This window comes from Mobula hypostoma, chromosome 7 (genome assembly GCF_963921235.1).
Source record: "Mobula hypostoma chromosome 7, sMobHyp1.1, whole genome shotgun sequence".
Classification (NCBI taxonomy): domain Eukaryota; kingdom Metazoa; phylum Chordata; class Chondrichthyes; order Myliobatiformes; family Myliobatidae; genus Mobula; species Mobula hypostoma.
This window is the reverse complement of record NC_086103.1, coordinates 161,517,680-161,539,589: the sequence shown is the minus strand read 5'-3', so window position 1 is coordinate 161,539,589 and position 21,910 is coordinate 161,517,680. Positions and strand designations below refer to the sequence as shown.

At 40.9% G+C, this 21,910-nt stretch overlaps 1 protein-coding gene across 1 annotated transcript in view; it reads right to left on the bottom strand.

Annotated features, from left to right (window-relative positions):
* Positions 1 to 21,910, bottom strand: part of LOC134349709 (proteasomal ATPase-associated factor 1-like) — a 33,142-nt gene that overhangs the window by 10,626 nt on the left and 606 nt on the right. The window contains exons 3-7 of the mRNA XM_063054444.1: positions 15,965 to 16,068; positions 15,764 to 15,853; positions 10,998 to 11,096; positions 10,340 to 10,490; positions 5,559 to 5,753 (exon numbers count right to left, since the gene is read on the bottom strand). Coding sequence (XP_062910514.1) covers positions 5,559 to 5,753; positions 10,340 to 10,490; positions 10,998 to 11,096; positions 15,764 to 15,853; positions 15,965 to 16,068 — 639 coding nt within the window. The remainder of the gene's footprint in view (positions 1 to 5,558; positions 5,754 to 10,339; positions 10,491 to 10,997; positions 11,097 to 15,763; positions 15,854 to 15,964; positions 16,069 to 21,910) is intronic.

The following is a 21,910-nucleotide window of genomic DNA, read 5'->3' as shown; positions in this document are numbered from 1 at the left end:
TCCATAATCCAGATCATTGATGTACAATGTAAAAAGAAGCGGCCCCAACACTGATCCCTGTGGAACACCACTGGTAACCGGCAGCCAACCAGAATAGGATCCCTTTATTCCCACTCTCTGTTTCCTGCCAATCAGCCAATGCTCTATCCACGTATGTAACTTTCCCGTAATTCCATGGGCTCTTATCTTGTTAAGTAGCCTCATGTGTGGCACCTTGTCAAACGCCTTCTGAAAATCCAAATATACAACATCCACTGCATCTCCCTTGTCTAGCCTACTGGTAATTTCCTCAAAAAATTGTAATAGGTTTGTCAGGCAGGATTTTCCTTTAAGGAATCCATGCTGAGTTCTGCCTATCTTGTCATATGCTTCCAGGTACTCTGTAACCTCATCCTTGACAATCGACTCCAACAACTTCCCAACCACCGACGTCAAGCTAACAGGTCTATAATTTCCTTTTTACTTCCTTGACCCCTTCTTAAATAGCGGAGTGACATTTGCAATCTTCCAGTCTTCCAGAACCATGCCAGAATCTATCGACTTTTGAAAGATCATCGCTAATGCCTCCGCAATCTCCACAGCTACTTCCTTCAGATCACGAGGGTGCATTCCATCTGGTCCAGGAGCTTTATCGACCTTTAGCCTATTCAGCTTCCTGAGTACTTTCTCTGTCATAATTGTGACTGCGCACACTTCTCTTCCCTGCCACCCTTGAGTGTCCGGTATCCTGCTGTCTTCCTCAGTGAAGACTGATGCAAAATATGATGTATATGAACTTTCAGAAGCCTTTCAATAAGGCCCTAATAAAAGATTACCATATAAATTAAAGCACAAAGGATGGGAGTAGGGTGCTAACATGAACAGAGAATTGTATGGTGGACATGAAACAAAGAAGAAATAAATGGGTCTTTTTCAAAGTTTCAGGCTTGTAGGATACACAAGTACCACAGTGATAAGTACTAGGATAACAGGCATTCACAATACGTAATTTTGGTTTTGAAGAGGGAATTAGATATAATTTAGTTAAGCTTGCAAGTAACACAAAGCTTGGTGGGAATGCAAACAAGTTCCAGTATGATTTGGCCAAGTTAAGTGAGTAGGCATATATATATAGCAGATGCAATATTTTAAGGATAAATCAGGTTATTCACTTTGGTACTTAAAAAACAGGAAAGCAGACTATTATCTGAATGACAACTGACTGGGAAAGGGAAAGGTGTAGTGAGACTACCCAAGCTCCTGAAAGTAGGTATGAAGGTGCAGCAGACAGTTAAGATATTTTGACCTTCATGGTAAGCAGATATACAGCATATAGGAATATGGGTGTATTACTGCAATTATACAAGGTCCTAGTGAGACCAATCTTGAGTATTGGATGCAATTTTGGTCTGGTCTGAAGAAGGATGTTCATGGTATGGAGGGGAATTGCAGCAAAGTTTCACTAGACTGCCAGTATAGCAAGGCTGACATATGAGAAGAGTTTGATGAAGCACAACAACCTGTACGTATTTAGATTACAGTATAACTACAAGATGCTTCAAAGGAATAGTTATTTGAAAATGGTTGTGAGCCAAGGCAGTCAATAAGTAGTGCCACTGTCTAGTTACATATGTGTTTCTTAATAGAAGGAAATAAAGAAAGGGGAGTGGGAGGGGAGAACACATAGAAAACCTACAGCACAATACAGGCCTTTTGGCTAACAATGCTATGCTGAACATGTACTTACTTTAGAAATTACCTAGGGTTACTTATACCCCTCTATTTTTCTAAGCTTCATATACCTATCCAGGAGACTCTTAAAAGATCCTATCATATCTACCTCCACCACCGACGCCAGCAGCCCATTCCATACCACTCATCACTCTCTGAATAAAAAGTTTACCCCTGACATCTCCTCTGTACCTACTTCCAAGCATCTTAAAACTGTGCCCTCTCATGTTAGCCATTTCAACCCTGGGAAAAAGCCTCTGACTATCCACATGATCAATGCTTATCAGCTTATACACCCCTATCAGGGCACCTCTCATCCGCCATTGCTCTAAGGAGAAAAGGCAAAGCTCACTCAATCTACTCTCATAAGGCATGCTCCCCAATCCAGGCAATATTCCTGTAAATCTCCTCTGCAACCTTTATATAGTTTCCACATCCTTCCTGTAGTGAGGTGACCAGAACTGAGCACAGTACTCCAAGTGGGGACTGACCAGGGTCCTATGCAGCTGTAACATTACCTCTCGGCTCGTGAACGCAATCCCACGGTTGATGAAGGCCAATACACCGTATGCCTTCTTAACCACAGAGTTAACCTGTGTAGCAGCTTTGAGTGTCCTATGGACTCGGACCCCAAGATCCCTCTGATCCTCCACACTGCCAAGAGTCTTACCATTAATACTATATTCTGCCATCATATTTGACCTACCAAAATGAGCCACCTCACACTTATCTGTGTTCTGCCACTTCTCAGCCCAGTTTTGCATCCCATTGATGTCCCACTGTAACCTCTGACAGCCTTCCACACTATCCACAACTCCCCCAACCTTTGTGTCAGCAGCAAATTTACTAACCATTCCCTCCACTTCCTCATCCAGGGCATTTATAAAAATCACAAAGGGAAGGTGTCCCAGAACAGATCCCTGAGGCACACCACTGGTCACAGACCTCCATGCAGAATATGACCCGTCTACAACCACTCTTTGTCTTCTGTGGGCAAGCCAATTCTGGATCCACAAAGCAATGTACCCTTGGATCCCATGCCTCTTTACTTTCTCAATAAGCCTTGCACTGGGTACCTTATCAAATGCCTTGCTGAAATCCATATACATTACATCTACTGCTCTACCTTCATCAATGTGTTTAGCCACATCCTCAAAAAGTCCAATCAAGCTCATAAGGCAGGGCCTGCCTTTGACAAAGGCATGCTGACTTTTCCTAACCATATTATGCTTCTCCAAATGTTTATAAATCCCGCCTCTCAGGATCTTTTCCATCAACTTACCAACAAGGTGGTAGGAAAAGAGGGTGGTTAGCAGGTGGGCGATGAAAGAAGAGATGGAGAAGAGGAGGGGTGGGGTGATGGAAGGGAGACTATGGGGTAAGGAGTTTGAGAGTTAACATCAAACCAGTTGAAGGCAAGTAATGTAATTCTAATCTTTACAATACTAAATCTTCCATTGCACTGATGATAGCCATGCTACAGTCTTAATGAATTTTGGTTCAGCTCAGAAAAGTATGATTTATTAGTTAGTAAAAGCTGGTATCAGAAATTATCTGGCAAGTGTGGATTGGGACAGGCTGTCTTCTGGCAAAGGTGTACTTGGAAAGCGAGAGGCCTTCAAAAATGAAATTTTGAGAGTATAAAGCTTGTATGTGCTCGTCAGAATAAAAGGTAAAGATAACAAATGTAGGGAACCTTGGTTTTCAGGAGATATTGAGGCCCTGGTAAAGAGGAAAAAGGAGGTGCGTAGCAGGGATAGGCAAGTAGGAACAAATGAGGTGCTTATGGAGTATAAGAAGTACAAGAGAACATAAGAAATAAATTAAGAAGGCATGAAGCTGCTCTAGCAGACAAGGTGAAAGAGAATCCTAAAGAATTCTACAGGTATGTTAAGAGCAAAAGGATTGCATGGGGCAAAATTGGTTCTCTGGAAGACCAGAATGGTAATCCAAGTGTGGAGCCAAAACAGATAGGGGAGATCTTAAATGCATTCTTTGAATCTGTATTTACTCGGGAGATGAATGCAGAGTTTATACAGGTGAAGCAAAGCGACATCAACTTCATGGACCCTCTACAGATTACAGAGGAGGAGGTGTTGGCTACCCTGAGTCAAATCAGTGTGGATAAGTCCCCTAGACCTGACAAGGTGTTCCCTCAGATCCTACAGGAGGCTTGTAGAAATTGCCAGGGCCTTAGTAGAGATATTTAAAACATCCTTAGTGACAGGAGAAGTACCAGAGGATTGGAGGATATCCAGTGTTGTTCCACTGTTTAAAAAAAGGCTCTAAACAGAAACCAAGAAATTATAGGCTAGTGAGTCTGACAACAGTTGTGGGAAAGTTGTTGGAAGGTATAAATATTTGGATAGATACGGACTGATTAAGGATAGTTAGCATGGCTTCATGCGTGGTAGGTCATGTCTAACAAATCTTTTAAAGAAGTCAGCAGGAAAGCGGATGAAGATAAGGCAATGGATATTGTCTACATGGACCTTAATAAGGCAATTGACAAGGTCCCACACGGAAGGCTGATCAAGAGGGTTCAATTGCTTGGCATCCAGGATGAGGTAGTAAATTGGATTAGACATTGGCTTTGTGGGAAAAGCCAGAAATTGGTAGTAGAGGATTGCCTCTCTCACTGGAGGCCTGTGAATAACGGTGCGCCGCAGGGATTAGTGATGGGTCCTTTGTTGTTTGTCATACATATCAATGATCTGGATGATCATGTGGTTAATTAGATCAGCAAATTTGCAGATGACACCAAGATTGGAGGTATAGTGAATAGTGAAGAAAACTATCATGGCTTGCAAAAGGATCTGCATCAGCTGGAAAATGGGCTGAAAAATGGCAGATGGAATTTAATGCAGACAAGTGTGAGGTTTTTCACTTTGGTAGGACCAACCACGGTAGATCATACACAGTGAATGGTAGGGCACTGAGGAGTGTGATAGAACAAAGGGATCTGGGAATACAGGTACATAAATTTGTTGAAAGTGGCATCACAGGTAGGTAGGGTTGTAAAGAAAGCTTTTGGCACAATGGTTTTCATAAATCAATGTACTGAGTACAGAAGATGGGATGTTATGTTGAAGTTGTACAAGACGTTGGGGAGGCCTAATTTGAGTATTGTGTGCTGCTTTGGTCACCCGCCTACAGGAAAAATGTAAATAAGGTTGAAAGAGCGCAGAGAAATTTTACAAGGATGTTGTCTGGTCTGAAGGACTTGAGTTATAAGGAAAGATTGAATGGGAGAGTACTGTATTCTTTAGAACGTAGAGGATTGAGAGGAGATTTGATAAAGGTATACAAATTTATGAGGGGTAGAGATAGGGTAAATGCAAACAGGCTTTTTCTACTGCTGGGCTGACAACAACCAGAAGTGATGGCTTAAGGGTGAAAGGTGAAAAGTTTAAGGGGAACTTGAGAGGAAACTTCTTCACTTAGAGGGTCATGAGAGTGTGAAATGAGCTACCAGCACCTGGTCCATGCGAGCTTAATTTCAACATTTAAAAGAAATTTGGATAGGCACATGGGTAGTAGGGATATGGAGCGCTATGGACCAGGTGCAGGTCAATGGGAATAGGTTGTTTAAACGTTTTGGCATGGACCAGATGGGCCTGTTTTTGTGCTGTACTTCTCTACGACCCTAAAACTAATAATCTCTCCTCTAACCAAATCAATGCTTTCCAGAAGTAGTTATTACATCTTCACCTTTGCCTTATTATATGGTTTGATGTGCAACTGGACACTAAAACAAGGACTTTACTGGCCTCTGTACTTCAATAATTTACAAAATAAACTCAAACTTTAAGGGAACTTGCAAAAGTATATCTGAAAAGTTTACTTACTTATTTGATGCTTAGGAGAACCCAAATTCAATGTGTTTTCAGCAATCCCAACTGAGCATCCATTAATTGGAGTCTCACAGTCTGTTAGAACTGCAATACAGGTGGACATGCCACAGTCCCATAACCTTGCTGTTCCATCCCTAGAGGCTGAGATAACATTTCTTCCACGTTCTACAATTGCTGTATCAAGAATACCTGTTTAAAAGGAAACACGCCATGAACAAGCACCTTCCTCTCAATTCATACAATCTGCAAACGAAAGTATTTTAAGAATTGAGTAACTGATTCAATTTTCAGGAGCAAAAATAACTTGAGAAACTTCTCATCTCCTCCAACAGAATTTTAAAGTTGAAATTACCTGCAGTTAGTAACTACTTTCTTTTTTTTTTTGGTTTTTATCAGTTTTCACAGCCATAAGTAAAAATCTGTTTTTGAACGGGATTGAGAACAAACACATGGAGAAAACAAAATACAACTGCTAGAGGAACTCAACAAGTCAGGCAGCTTCTCTGGAAACCAAGGGATAGTTAATGTTTTGGGTTCAGACCATGCATTGAGACTGGCAGTGCATAGATTCAAAATTCAAGATTGTGTAATATCAATTCCAGTACAGAAGTGTAAAAGTGACAAAATAATTGTTACTCCAGATCCGATACATCACCAAAAAAACACAATAAATATAAAGAAATAAGATAACGTACAAAAACCTCCCGGGAGGGGGGAGAAGATAGCGGCGCAACGACAGCGCACGCGGCCACTTCGGTGATGAATATCTGTTAAGTCAAGTAGGGGACTGTGCACAATTCTGATTTGATGGAGACAGATGTGAGAGCACAGTGGAACATCTGGAAAACTTCTGAAATGACTGCTTTGGTACCGCTGTTACTGTGTAGTAACCGGAATCTCTGGAGCTGAAGGCCTCAAAATCCCCAGCTTTGTGTGTTTCAGTGGCCAGGGAGAGGTTGAAGGTGCTCGGCAGAGGATGGCACTCAGGAGGGTGTATCGGAGAGGCTGCTCGGAAGCTCGGAGTTTTCGGACGGATGGACTCAGGGTCGGCTGCTTCCAAGGTATCGGCAAGTTGACGGTGCCTGGAGGTTTATGGCAGGGAGCTTCTCCCTTTTGCCGCCTGCTATCGGGGACTCGGGAGACGATCGACTCGGGACTTTGAGAACTTTTTTTTTACTGTGTCTATGGTCTGTTCTTTATCAAATTATGGTATTGCTTTGCACTGCTGTAACTATATGTTATAATTATGTGGTTTTGTCAGTATTAGTCTTTGGTCTGTCTTGTTTTATGTGCTATCACTCCGGAGAAACATTGTATCATTTCTTAATGCATGTATGCATTTCTAAATGACAATAAACGAGGACTGAGTGTTCTCATAACCTAGATTATTTGTATGTCCATAAAGTGACATTAGACTGTACATCAGGTGACTCTGATAAAGTAGTGGTGGTGGTGGGGGGGAGGGGTGTTGACTAGCCTTACTGCTTGGGGGAAAGTAACTGTTTCTGAGCCTGGCCTGCTGCGTTCCACCAGCATTTTTTAATGTGTGTTTCTGAGTCTGATGGTCCTGGCAAGGATGCTACACAGCCTTCTCCCTGATGGCAATGGGATAAACAATCCATGAGCAGGGTGTGGGGGCGGGGGGGAGGTTCCTTCATGATGTTACTAACTCTTTTCCGGGAGGGGGGTGGTGTCAGGGTGTCAGCTGTTGTCGGTTACATTTTGGGTCATTTCAACAGCCAATATAAGGAGATGAGAGATAGGAATGAGTCAGGAGCTGGTAGGTGCAAGGAGAAATCATGTGAGGAGGATGCAGGGTAGATAGATCCAGTGGGGCAGGCGCAGGTACAGGTAGAAAACTAACACTTTTCACTATGAAACTTTGGGTTCAATTCACTCATTCAGGTGCCTTGCCGTTCGGCATGGGCGATCATGTCTCTCCATCCATCACGGTCCCTGATCCTCCGAATTGTAGTTGTTGCCTCCCCTGTTTCTAACCATGATGTTATTCCATCTGTCATTTTCATTCTCTGTCTACCTCTGCTTCTTTTTCCTTCCAGCTTTCCAGTTGTAACTAAATGTTCTAATGTCTCTCTTTGCATGATGTGTCCAAAGAATTTTGATTGCTGTTCTCTGATTTTTTTTTTAAGTAATGTACGTTTTGTTTTTGTTCTCTGTAGAACTTCTTCGTTGGTTATCCTGTCCGCATATGATATGCATAGCATTCTTCTGAGGAACCACATCTCTGCTGCATTGATTCTTTTTTCCATTGCATTTGTGATGGTCCATGACTCACAGCCTCACATCAATATAGGAAGAATGTAGCAGCTGAGAGTTCTAAGGCGGATGTCAATTGCTATTTTCTTGTTTGTTACCCATGATCCAAGGTACTTGAAGTTGTGAATTTAACAATTAACAAAACAAATGAATGCACAATTGAGACACCTTGTTAAAGAAATATTTACATTGCCTTAAAACATTAAGTGCAATGAATTATTGTGTTTTATTTTGGCAAACACAGAATAGCGGCGGTATATCTCCAACACAGCCACTCATCGGTGTACAAAGATGGCAAGATCTGCTCATTGTTGCAAACAGAAAACAATGACTGCAGGTGATAGGGCAGAACTGCAAAGCAGTAAGGATGAACGGTTTTCTTGGTTTAACTCTCTTTTTGGCATTTCTCTCTCCAGTTCGGGTACTTTCAAAGTTTTACAGTTAGCAACTTTCATTTTGCTTTCAGAAAACACAAAAGATAACTCTAACAGTTATTCGTAAGCCCAAGCCCTTAATGGGTTTGTTTCATTATTTATTGATCTGTTTCAGAGCAGCTTTATTTTTTAAAATTTTACTTATTTTATGTAGAGGTACAGTGCAGAACAGGCCCTTCCAGCACAATGAGCCACGTTGCCCAGCAACCCACCCACCCAGCAACATACCGGCATTTGATAAGGTACCCCATGCAAGGCTTATAGGCATTTGATAAGGTAACACATGCAAGGTTTATTGAGAAAGTAAGGAAGCATGGGATCCAAGGGGACATTGCTATGTGGATCCGGAACTGGCTTGCCCACAGAAGGCAAAGAGTGGTTGTAGATGGGTCATATTCTGCATGGAGGCCAGTCACCAGTGGAGTGCCTCAGGGATCTGTTTTGGGACCCCTACTCGTCATGATTTTTATAAATGACTTGGATGAGGAAGTGGAGGGATGGGTTAGTAAGTTTGCTGATGACATAAAGGTTGGGGGTGTTGTGCATAGTGTGGAGGGCTGTCAGAGGTTATAGTGGGACATTGATAGGATGCAAAACTGGGCTGAGAAGTGGCTGATGGAGTTCAACCCAGATAAGTGTGAAGTGGTTCATTTTGGTAGGTCAAATATGATGGCAGAATATAGCATTAATGGTAAGATTCTTGGCAGTGTGGAGGATTAGAGGGATCTTGGGGTCCGAGTCCATAGGACACTCAAAGCTGCTACGCAGGTTGACTCTGTGGTTAAGAAGGCATACAGTACATTGGACCTCATCAACTGTGGGATTGAGCTTAGGAGCCGAGAAGTAATGTTGCAGCTATATAGGACCCTGGTCAGACCCCACTTGGAGTACTGTGCTCAATTCTGGTTGCCTCACTACAGGAAGGACGTTGAAACCATCGAAAGGGTGCAGAGGAGATTTACAAGGATGTTGCCTGGATTGGGGAGCATGCCTTATGAGAATAGATTGAGTGAACTCAGCCTTTCTTCTTGGACCAACGAAGGATGAGAGGTGACCTGACAGAGGCGTACAAGATAATGAGAGGCATTGATCGTGTGGATAGTCAGAGGCTTTTTCCCGGGGCTGAGATGGCTAGCACGAGAGGGCATAGTTTTAAGATGCTTGGAAGTAGCTACAGAGGAGATGTCAGGAGCAAGTTTTTTTACGCAGAGTGGTGATTCTGTGGAATGGGCTGTTGGCGGTAGTGGTGGAGGTGGAAACAATAGGGTCTTTTAAGAGACTCCTGGATAGGTACATGGAGCTTAGAAAAATAGAGGGCTATGGGTAAGCCTAGGTAGTTCTAAGGTAAGGACATGTTCGGCACAGCTTTGTGAGCCAAAGGGCCTGTATTGTGCTGTAGGTTTTCCATGTTTCTATTTAACCCTAGCCTAACCACAGGACAATTTTACAATGATCAATTACCTACTAACCAGTACGTCTTTGGATTGTGCATGAACCGGAGCATCCGGAAGAAATCCACGTGGTCAAAGGAAGAATGTACAAACTCCTTACAAATGACACCGGAACTGAACTCCGAACTCCAACGCCCCGAGCTGTAAGAGTGTACCTCTAACTGCTACACTATTATGGAGTCTTAACTTTGGAGAGGTCAACATAAAAAAAAACAAAGATAATTGCAATAAAATTAGAGGACGTTGGGAAATACTTAGCAGGCCAGGCATTAGCTGAGATATAGGGTTGATGCTTTAGGTCAAAGATACACAGATGCTGCTATAACTAGCAAATTTTCCCCCTATTTTCTATTTATATTTTAGTTTCTATCAATAGCTTTTTTAAAAAATTTCAAAGATACCTGAAATATGGTTAACCATATTGTTTTCAACATGTAGAATATCTTACTCAAGAATTTAAACACTGTAAATCTTCATGGAGCCAATTAATTCAACAATCTAGACTTGTAGTGATGTTTGCAATAATCTGTCTGGAATGTTTTCTTCAGAATCCATTTTCGTCAATTGTTTGCCCTTCCATTTGTACAGAAAGCTTGTTATCAACTCTACATACCTCCTTTGTGCCCACTTAAAGTTACAGAACAACTTCCATCTTCGACAGACCAGATCTTTAACTGAGCATCCATTCCTCCACTTAGAACGACAACACCAGATGGAAAAAATCTACAAGTGTTCACATCATATATGTGGCCAACCAGTTCTCTCTAGAAATTAACATTTATAAATGATTAGAATTGCAAATATTATTTTCAATTTCAAATTCTTTCTTTGAATCATGAGTAGTATTACTTGCAAGACATCAACTTCTCATTATTTATTGATATTTTTGTAATGATTACATTTTAATACGCCAGATCTTTGGTATAGTTATGTAACTGATGAAGCATCTGGCTTCATGATCTCACCTGGTTAACTGCAGTTGACTATACAGAGTAAAAATTATGAGGTCGAAAATCTCTTAAAGTCCTTTCAGTTAAAAACAATGCACATTCAGCTTACTATGATGTTTTAATGCAATTCAAAAGTCAACTCACAGTAATAAGGTCAATCAGTCACTAAGGAAACTGCTTAAGACAGTCTTTAACCCAAAGAATGTTTACCACTTAGACCAGCAGCAGGCAAATGTAAAGAAGTGGAATACTGATACTTTTGTGAATTTACAGTAAATTCTTTCTTACTAAAAGCTGAAAAGGAATTAAATAGGCACTAACCCTCATTTCACCATTGTTGGCCTGCCAGACTCTCATGGTTCCATCTGTACTGCAGGATACCCCCAGACCCCCACCACTGGATATATCCATGCTGGTTATCTAGATGCAAGGTTAGAAGAATTAATGTTGTGCTTAAATCTAACAAAATACACAATATTTTTGAAACACACATAAGGTATGACAAAAAGCAGTTTAAACAAACTGCAAAATCAGATTTCCACAGCCACTCGCAATTTAATTTATAACTCTTAACATTTGTAACATTACAATTTTATAACATACACAACTAATTGAAATTATTTAATAGAAACTATGAATGCACATCAATTAAACTTTCTATTCACTTGGATTAGCGGTCTTAGCCATAGTACTGGAGTAGGGTGGCAGAGGGTAAGAGGATTGACAGGTGGGAAAAAAACAAAGCAACAAATACCTCTGCCTTGACTTCAAATTAGTTTTGTTGCTTATGAGTCCAAGTATACACTCAATGGCCTCTTAATTAGGTACACCTGCTTGTTAATGCAAATACTGGCCAATCATGTGGAAACAACTCAATGCATAAAAGCATGCAGACATGGTCATGAGATTCAGTTGCTGTTCAGACCAAACATCAGAATGGCAAGAAACATGATCGAAGTGACTTTGGCCATGGAATGATTGTTGGTGCCAGATGGGGTGATTTGAGACCATTACGAACTCCCACAGCCTCCAGTGATTCTGTGATTTCAGTCTCTGAGTGCGACATGCGAGCATCCTTCCAAAGAATTAATCCATGGAAAGCATCAGCCCAGGTGGGATACCTGGTCAAGTACTAAAGACCTGTGCTGAGTGTTCATTGAGATCTTTAACCTCTCGCTATAGCAATCTGAGGTACCCACTTGCTTTAAGTAGGCTTCAATTATACCAATGACTCAGAAGAACGCAGTAACCTGCCTCAGTGACTACTGTCCAGTATTTTGAGAGGTTGGAGATGAAACACATCAACTCTGCCCAGAAGCGACTTGGATCCACTCCAATTTGCTTAACAGCACCAAAGGTCCACAGCAGATGCCATTTCAATGGCTCTTCACTCAACCCTAGAACATCTAGACAGCAAAGGTACATAAATCAAGATGCTCTTTATCGACTACAGCTCAGCATTCAATACTATCATTCCCCTCAAAACTAATCAATAAGCTTCAAGGCCTTGGCCTCAATACCTCCTTGTGCTTTACAGTTATGACTGTGTGGCTAAGCACAGATCCAATGCCATATTTAAATATGCTGATGACACCACTGTCGTAGACCGAGTCAAAAGTGGTGACGATTCACCATATCAGAGGGAAGATTGAAAACCTAGCTGAGTGATGCCATAACAACAACCTCTCAGTCAATGTCAACAAGACCAAGAGCTGATTATTGGCTTCAGGAGGAGGAAACCAGAGGTCTATGTTCTCATCATGAGATCAGAGGGAGAGAGAGTCAGCAACTTTAAATTCCTCCGTGTTATCACTTGAGTATTCAGAGGACCTTTTCTGGGCCCCACACATAAAAGCAATTACAAAGAAAGCACAGCAGTGCCTCTACTTCCCTGGGAGTTTGCAAGATTGAGCATGACATCCATAACTTTGACTAAATTCTATGAATATGTGCTGGAGAGTATATTGACAATGTCACATCACAGACTGGTATGGAACACCAATACCCTTGAATGGAAAATCCTGCAACAAGTAGTGGATGGTAAAGCTCTCCCCACTAATTGAGCACAGCTACATGGAGCATTGTCACAGGAAAGCAGCATCCACTATCGGGAACCCCCACCACTCTGGTCATGCTTTCGTCTTGCTGCTGCCATCAGGAAGAACGTACAGGAGCTTCAGGGCCCACACTACCAGATTCAAGAACAGTAATTACCTCTCAACCATCAGGCTCCTGACCCAGAGGGGATAATTTCCTTCACATTCACTTGCCCAATCAGTGAACTGTTCCCACAACCTATGGACTCACTTTCAAGGACTCTTTATCTCAAGTTCTCGATATTTATTTCTGCTTATCGTTATTATTTCCTTTTTTTCCTCTTTTTAGTTTTTTGTCTTTTGCACACTAGTTGTATGTCCTGTTGGTACGGTCTTTCATTGATTCTATTAAGGTTACGGGATTTATAGAGTATGCCTCCAAGAAAATGAATCTCAGGGTTGTATATGGTGACATATATGTACTTTGATAATAAAGTTACTTTGAATTTTGAATTTTATCTCAGAAACTGCTGATCTCCTGGGACTTTCACACACAATGGTCTCTAGAATTTACAGAGAATGACGCAAAAAACAAAAACCATTGAGTGAGTGGAAGTTCTATGGCCAGTCTAGTTCAAGCTGACAGGAGGTGACAGTGACTCAAATAACCACATAATACTACAGCAGTGGGCAGAAGAGCATCTCTGAATGCACAACACATCAGACTTTGTAGTGGATGGGCTATAGCAGCAGACCACAAGCATACAGAAATACAGTCAGTGGCCAACTTAGGTACAGGTGGTGCCTAACAAAGTGTCAATTGAGTGTTCATTCTGCCACAAAATACAGCAAAATTTCCAGCGGTGGTAGGTTATGAGCACTTTTTGCTCCCTTCACCTGATATTAGAAAATGTGGAGGAAATATGACTGGGTTGGTACACATGAGATGGTACCAAGCCACGAAGAATAGCTAGAAATCTATATCCAATGATATAATTACAAAGTTGGGACAGACCAACAGCAAAATAATTGGTATATAGTTTAGGCAGAATGGCTATAACATATAAAACACCAATATAGTGGAAAGTGATATACTTCACAGGCAAGGGGGAAAAATTTCAGGAAGGATGGAAGTCAGGATGAATTAAAAATCTTCTTTCAATGTTTTAAAATTATTTAGCTGTAGCTTTATGTGGAGAAAGTTTATGTAATTGCAAATCTCATCATAATTATGAAGGACTCTGTGGTTTGATGTTTAATATTCTGTGTGCTATATACTCATTATTTTGCTGTTTTCACAATTTGTTTCTTTTTGGCTCATTGGGTGCTTGATGTTTTCTTTGAACAGCTTCCATGCTGTTTCTTTGTTTTGTGGTTGTCTTCGGGAAGACTAATCTCAGGGTTGTATACTGCATAGTCATATATATAGGCACCTGTTAGTCTCGTGAGACCATGGATTTGCGCCTTGGAAGGTTTCCAGGGCGCAGGCCTGAGCAAGGTTGTATGGAAGACCAGCAGTTCCCATGCTGCAAGTCTCCCCTCTCCACGCCACCGATGTTGTCCAAGGGAAGGGCAATAGGACCCATACAGCTTGGCACCAGTGTCGTCGCAGAGCAATGCATGGTTAAGTGCCTTGCTCAAGGACACAACATGCTGCCTTGGCCAAGGCTCGAACTAGCGTTCTTCAGATCACTAGACGAACGCCTTAACCACTTGGCCAAGCGCCAATACACATACTTTGCATACATACTTTGATAACAAATGCACTTTGCACTTTAATTATTTTAAAAAATTATATTTTATTTGACACTTTTCAGTAGCTGCTATGTATTATTTTGTGAAATGAAATTCTGCATACCAGTTTTTGGAACCTCCTCTCTTCTTGCAAGAAGTGGGAATTCATTTTCAGGCCCACGCAATAAAATAGTGATTAAATTGTAGAGCCACCTCTCTAAAATGCAATTAGTAGCTTGGCACTAGAAAAAGTAACTAAATTAATATGAACTAATGAGTGTTACAATAGATAAATAAAACATAAAATTTGGTGCAGTAACACCATTAGTTGAGAGTACATTCCCATTAGTATAGTTTTAACAGTTTTGTTGAGGAACTTCTTTACCCTAGAGTTGTGGCAGATGAAAGATCTCAAAAATTGTGTCACATTAGCCAAATACTGAAATAACCTCACTTTCTATTACACACGAATAAGATATCTACTACATCCAAGCCTTATATGGGCATGAATGTCAAAAAAGGGTTTGTGAACTATTGTTGTAACAAATAGTAGAAAAGGTACAAAACAATCTTTTGGTGGATAAATGAAACCACAATAATCCACTATCTGACGATTTGGAAATGCCAATAGTTCAGTATCTGGCTCACCAACTGATGATTCCCATGCTCCCTGACATACAGGAGGTCCAGTTCGCATGCCCTCTTTCACTCAAAAGGTCTCAAAGTTCGAAGTTCTCTGTCATTCACCAGGGTCCCAGTTCCTGCGCTTTCTTTAAACTCCATCTGGTTTTATTTCCTGTACTCCTTTTAAATTCACTAAGTTCTATCCCCCCTGCTCCCTTGAGCTCACTGAAAAATGTGTTATTTGATTATACAATGCCTAAAAAACAGTTAATTAAAAGTATGTTGGGTTATTAATTGAAATAACATCAATTAGTCCGGAACTACCAAAGTAAGCCAGATTACCAAAGCTTTACTGTATTTCAGTCTCCAAAAAACTTAAATGTTAAACTAATTATATGTTATTAGTCCCATTAATCCTTTTCCTCAGGTACTTCAGAATTCTTGATCTTAAAAAAAACCACAGCCGGTGCAACACTGTCGGAACAAGAGGTGCTCAACAAAAAAATTAACATGTTCCATTCACTCTCATGTATTAATTACACAAAATTACTATGAGATTTTTTAAATATGTAATTTTTCAAATGAACATCAGTCAAAATAGGCTCAAAGTAAAGACTGTCCTTGTCCTAGGAAGAGCACTGAAATCCTTCAGTTTATGCAACCAGGTAGAGTCTCAGAAAAGTATGAACTTACACTCTTGGTGTGTATTCTAGAAAAGACTGCATAAGGCATGAGAAATTTTGAGGCTGTATTCCCATCTGGACAGGAAATTAAAATACTTTTCTGCAAGGGAAGAAAACAGAGTTTTAAAATTGGAGTGATTCACAGTTTGAAGCACTTCATTTTCACCAATGGTAATATGAAAGAAAATGATTTTAAAGAAAAGGATCTCACCTTTGTAACTTCAATTACTTCAAATCCTTCCGAAGCTGTGACTACTGGAATGCCATCCTTGCCAACCCCTTGGCACTTTATATAGCCATATAAAGTAGCTGCTCCTAAATGATCAAAAATGGACATTACCTAATAATTACATAACCCTTCAATGTAATTAGAAGTCTAATTAGTAATTAGAAATGTAATTTGCAAATAAACTTTCCAACAATTGTCTGACATTTCAATCTTTTTGATGAGATATTAAACCGTTATTGTTTACTGTCTGAAAAGATGACAGCATTTTGAAAATGGAGATCTTTCTGGCACAATGGGTAATGCTCATCTCTGAAACCTTATCACCTTATTATATACACATTACAAACCATATTCCCCACATTAAAACAATAAATAAGAAAATACTTCATTTGTTTATTGTTGTTTGACTGTATATATGCAACCAAACGAAACAACGTTCCTCTAGACCATGGTGCACCCACAAGACATCTATCACACACAGCACATAAACCAAAATATTACAATTATAATTCAAAATGCATGTAATATGCAGCATAGGTAAACAGTACAGAGAATAGCTCACTGTCTTAGTGATGAGACCTTAGCGGTGACAGGGTATTCATTACTCACAGGCTGAGGGAACAAGCTGTTACCCAGTCTCGCAGTCCTAGTCCTGATGCTTTTGTACGTTCTTCCTGATGGTAGTGGGTCAAAGAGATTGTAGGATGGCTGGCAGGTATCCTCAGCAATGCTGCAGACCCTTCATCCGCAACCTCCCCAGCAAATGTCACAAATAAGGGGGAGGGAAACCCAATGATCCTCTTGGCGGTTTTTACTATCCTCTGTAGGGTCCTGTGGTCTGATGTCTTGCAGCTTTGATACCACACAATGATGCCCCCATTCAGGACACTCTAGATCAGGGTTTCCCAACCTTTTTACTGCCAAGGATTCTACCTTTAACTGAGAGGTCCATAGACCCCAGGTTGGGAACCCCTGCTCTAGATGGTGCTCCTATAGAAAGCCATTAGAATGGAGGTGGAGGCCTTGCACACCTCAATCTTCTCAGACACTGTTGTGCCTTCTTGACTAGTGAGGAGGTGTTGTGGGTCAAGGTTAGATCATCCATTATAAGCACACCAAGGAACTTTGTTCTCTTCACTCTTACCATGGCAGAGTCATTGATTTGCAATGGAGAGTGGTTGACCTCTGCCTTCCTGAAGACCACAATCATCTCTTTGGTCCATAATGAGATTCCAGTTGCTGTTCCTGCACCATTCGAGAAGCCGCTCTACCTCCTCTCTGTATGTTGATTATCATCGTTGCTGATGAGGCTAACCATTGTAGTATCACTAGTGAACTAGATGATGCTCCACAAATGTTGGTATAAAATTGTTACTATTGTTGAGTGTCAGTGCGTCGCAGCGACCCTATGGTAACTGTCCATAGGGTTTTCATGGCAAGATATGGAAATAGATTACCAGGCCTTCCTTCCACGCAGATACTGCTGCTGCCAGGTTGGGCCCCAGCCGGATTTGAACTCAGGACCATCCACCTCCAATGCTGATACCACTACACCACCGGCCCGTCTAATAAACTAGGTCTAATACATTCTCTCCTCTGGTTGCAAAGTTGACATGCTGGTAGAACTTTAGCAGGACTATTACTAAGTTAGCATGTTTGAAGTTACCAGCAACAATGAAGATACCATCAGGGTGAGGGGCTTCAAGGTTGTAGATGGCTCCGTAGAGCTCCGTAGAGCTCCTGCAGCACTTCCACAGCACTAGCATGTACAGTTGAAGTCAGAAGTTTACATACACCTTAGCCAAATACATTTAAACTCAGTTTTTCACAATTCCTGACATGTAATCCTAGAAAACATACCCTATCTTAGGTCAGTTAGGATCACTACTTTATTTTAAGAATGTGAAATGTCAGAATAATAGTAGAGAGAATGATTTATTTCAGCTTTTATTTCTTTCATCACTTTCTCAGTGAGTCAGACGTTTACATACACTTTGTTAGTATTTGGTCGCATTGCCTTTAAGTTGTTTAACTTGAATCAAACGTTTTGGGTAGCCTTCCACAAGCTTCTCACAGTAAGCTGCTGGAATTTTGTTCCATTCCTCCAGACAGAACTGGTGTAACTGAGTCAGATTTGTAGGCGTCCTTGCTTTCACATGCTTTTTCAGTTCTGCCCATAAATTTTCTATCAGATTGAGGTCAGAAAATGATGTCAAGACTGGCTCATCCTTGGGAGCAATTTCCAAACGCCTGAAGGTACCACGTTCATCTGTACAAACAATAGTACACAAGTATAAACACCATGGGACCACGTAGCCATCATACCACTCAGGAAGGAGATGCATTCTGTCTCCAAGAGATGAACGTACTTTGGCGCGAAAAGTGCAAATCAATCCCAGAACAACAGCAAAGGACCTTGTGAAGACGCTGGAGGAAACAGGTAGACAAGTATCTATACCCACAGTAAAACGAGTCCTATAGCGACATAACCTGAAAGGCTGCTCAGCAAGGAAGAAGCCACTGGCTGATAACAGAGGAATCAAAAGTGAAAAGAAAATTAAAATAAGAGAGGTTAAGAGACTATGTGAGCCAGCTGGTGGCGTAGCAGCATCAGCGCCGGACTTCGGAGTGAAGGCTCCCGAGTTCGAATCCAGCCGGTTTTGTTGCACGCTTTCCATCCGTGCTGGGTTGAGCGTCGAGCTAGCAACTCAGCCTCGTAAAAATAAGAAAGCCTGCTTAAATAATGCCGTCATGACGGCGTCCCGATGACTCCACTCGGAGTTAAGGGCTAAAAAAAAAGAGACTACGTGAGAAAGACTAAATGTCAAAATAAATAGTTCTGTAGGGATACAAACAGAACAAAAATAGGAATATGCATGTACAATGTACTAAAAGAGTATTTTGTATCCGTATTCACCAGGGAAAAGGGAGCTTCCAAAGTACAAAATGCAAGAAACAGTTGAGAAACTTAAGACTTTAAGAATCTACAGCACAGAGATATCAGAAATATTGATTGAACTTCAGCAGGCAAGGGATCTTGAGGAAAATAGAGGAGAAGAGCATGAGAGCATTGACCATTATCTTCTAGAGCTCATTAAGTATTGGAGGATAGCAAGGGAATGTTATTCCCTTATTCAAAAAAGGACAAGGAAAATCCAAATCAGAATCAGATTTATTATCACTGGCATGTGCCGTGAAATTTGTTAACTTAGCCCAGCCTGTCAGTTTCATCTTGGTAGTAGGAAATTTTTTAGAAACATTGAATTGGCACAAGGAGGAAAGAGGATTAATTAAACAAACCAGCATGGATTTGGAGGATAAAGGAGTTGAAATGGATTCCCACATAGCTTTGGGTAAGGTGCCAAAATCTAAGCATGTGGATAAAAAAAAAGGAGACTGTGATAGCACGGGTACTAAGCTGACTAAGTAACAGGCAACAAAACGTTGTGATGAATAGTTGTTTTGCAAAAGGGAGATAAATGAAAAGCAATGTTCTCAGTGTTACTGCCATTGCTGTTTTTGTTAGTGACCCAGACTTGGGGTGACAGCGGAAATATTTAATGCAGAGTAGTTTATTGTCATGATGCAGCAAAGATCCTCACTCATGTGAAGCTCACCACGTAAAGTGAACATGATAAAAATAAAGAGAACAAAAAGCACAGTGATGAGCACAAATCAAAGGAATGGTGCACAGCATAAGAATGCAAACTGAAGGTCGGCAAAGAGAATGCTGAAGTACCAGTAATGGAAGAGGTAGCATTATGGGTATGTGGCAGCAGATCTGAGAAGGGGGTGTGAGACAGGTGATTGTTTCAGAAGTCTGATAGCTATGGAAACGAAGCTGTTCCTGAGTCTGATCATTTGGGCTTTCAATTTCCTTTACATTTGCAGAATGACATAACTTGGCAGCATTGTGAACTGCAAAGACCATATAGATTGATTACAGTAGGATATAAAGAAGCAGATGTATGGCAGATGAAGTTTAATGCAGGAAAAAAATGAGGTGATGAATTTCAGTAAGAAGAATGAGGAGGCGCAATACAGAATAAAAGAAGAGGATACTGCACTAAAAGAAAGAATTAAAACATAAGAAACATATTCTTTTTATGCGCAGTACTTTGTTGGAATCTAAAATGCACTTCTTAAAAAATGTGGTGGTGGCTATTTCCATTGCAGCCTTCGAGATGAAACTAGATAAGTATATGATAGAGAAACAAACTGACATGCAATGAAGGAAGGGTATGATTGGCTCTGGTGGGAGCTCTGGTCTGACAAGATGAATGAATGGCTTTCATCCAAGCCATAACCAATTTATGGCTTTATTATTTTGCTCTGGTGAAGGTAAGAATATCGATATTGTTCTGAATGTTGGGAATACACTTTTCAATTCCTCAAATAGGAGCTTGGGACCGATAATACCTACCTAAGCCACTCAACAGGTCGGCAAAATATTAATTTAATCTTGCCAAAGCACTGATCTCCTAAGAATGCAACATTCCAAACTGACACTAACATCTTAAGTATATATTTTAGTTTTATTTTAATAGATACACAAAGGATCATGTAGAACATCTTCCTGGACTCAAGCGAAGGAAATATTGGACTAAGTGACTAAAGCACGTATGAAGTGGTATCTTAAAGAGAAGAGAAAGATGAAGAGTATTTGAAAACCTGTAGTTTAAATACGGGGGGGGGAGGGGGGGGAAGGTTGGGATTGCTAAAAGTCAGACAAACTGAAATGTAGAAGAACAAGAGACCAGAATCACAAAAACAGAAAATTTGAAGGATCACACATCAAAGTTGCTTGAATTTCCAGCATCTGCAGAATTCCTCAAATTTGAAGGGTGCTGTAGAAATGGAGGTTACAGAGAAAGGGAAGATAAGACCATGAAAGGATTAGGGCAGGAAGATGAAATGTTTAAATCCGAACCGCAGGGTATAGCCAATATGGGTTATATGGGGTAAGGAGCAGTGGATGCCTAGGAAGGTGGCAAACATAATGGATGCAAGCAAAAAAGGTTGGAACATGGAAGTTTAATGCAAGTTAAGAAAACATAGCACACAACAAGCCAGTTTTGACTTTTCTGAACTGTATAGACAATAGAGAAAAAGGATGAAAGATCAGAAGAGCCCAAGTAAGAGTCAAGGCCAACACAGACAAGATGGGCTAAACAATCTCCTCTTATGGGATGTTCCCATGATGATCCATTATTCTATTTACTACAGAATATTTGTGTCATGATTAGGAAAAGCAATAAGCAGAGAATATTTTTCAACCTGAAGACAACATACAAGTGAAACTTACTGCCTGAAAGCAAAAAACCTGATTATCTCTGAAACCTATTTGGAGAAACACATTAATGTGCTATAACCCACAAGTATATGCACCATGTGCTGGAAGGTGGAAATAGGCTGAGTAAATGTTCCCCATCAGCTACACATGCAGGAGGGTCACAGTTACTTCTTTATGCCTTCATTTTCTTTCTATTTCCATATGTAAAAGGATTAGGATTCTAACAAATGCTGGAATCAGAAACAACGAACAAACTGCTGGAAGAACTCTGTGGGTCAAGCAGTGTCTGAGGAGGCAAAAGAATGGTCAGCACTTCAGGTTGAGACCCTGCATCAAAACCTCACCTCTTTATACTGTTTTCCCTCTACCTCTCATCATGCATGAGATATAGAGAGAAGATGGCCATAAGACACAGGAGTAGAATTTGGCCATTCAGACCATCAGGTTTGCTCTATCATTCTATCATGGCTGATTTATTATCGGTCCACCCCCCCCCGCCCCCCAAACCCTATTCTCCTGCCTCCTTCCAGTACAAGGAGATGGGGGAAGTGAGACTGGCTGAGGTGGAGGTGGAGGTGGAGGTAGAGGTGGAGGTGGGGGGGAGGGATCATGGGCAGATGGAGTTGGAGCAAAAG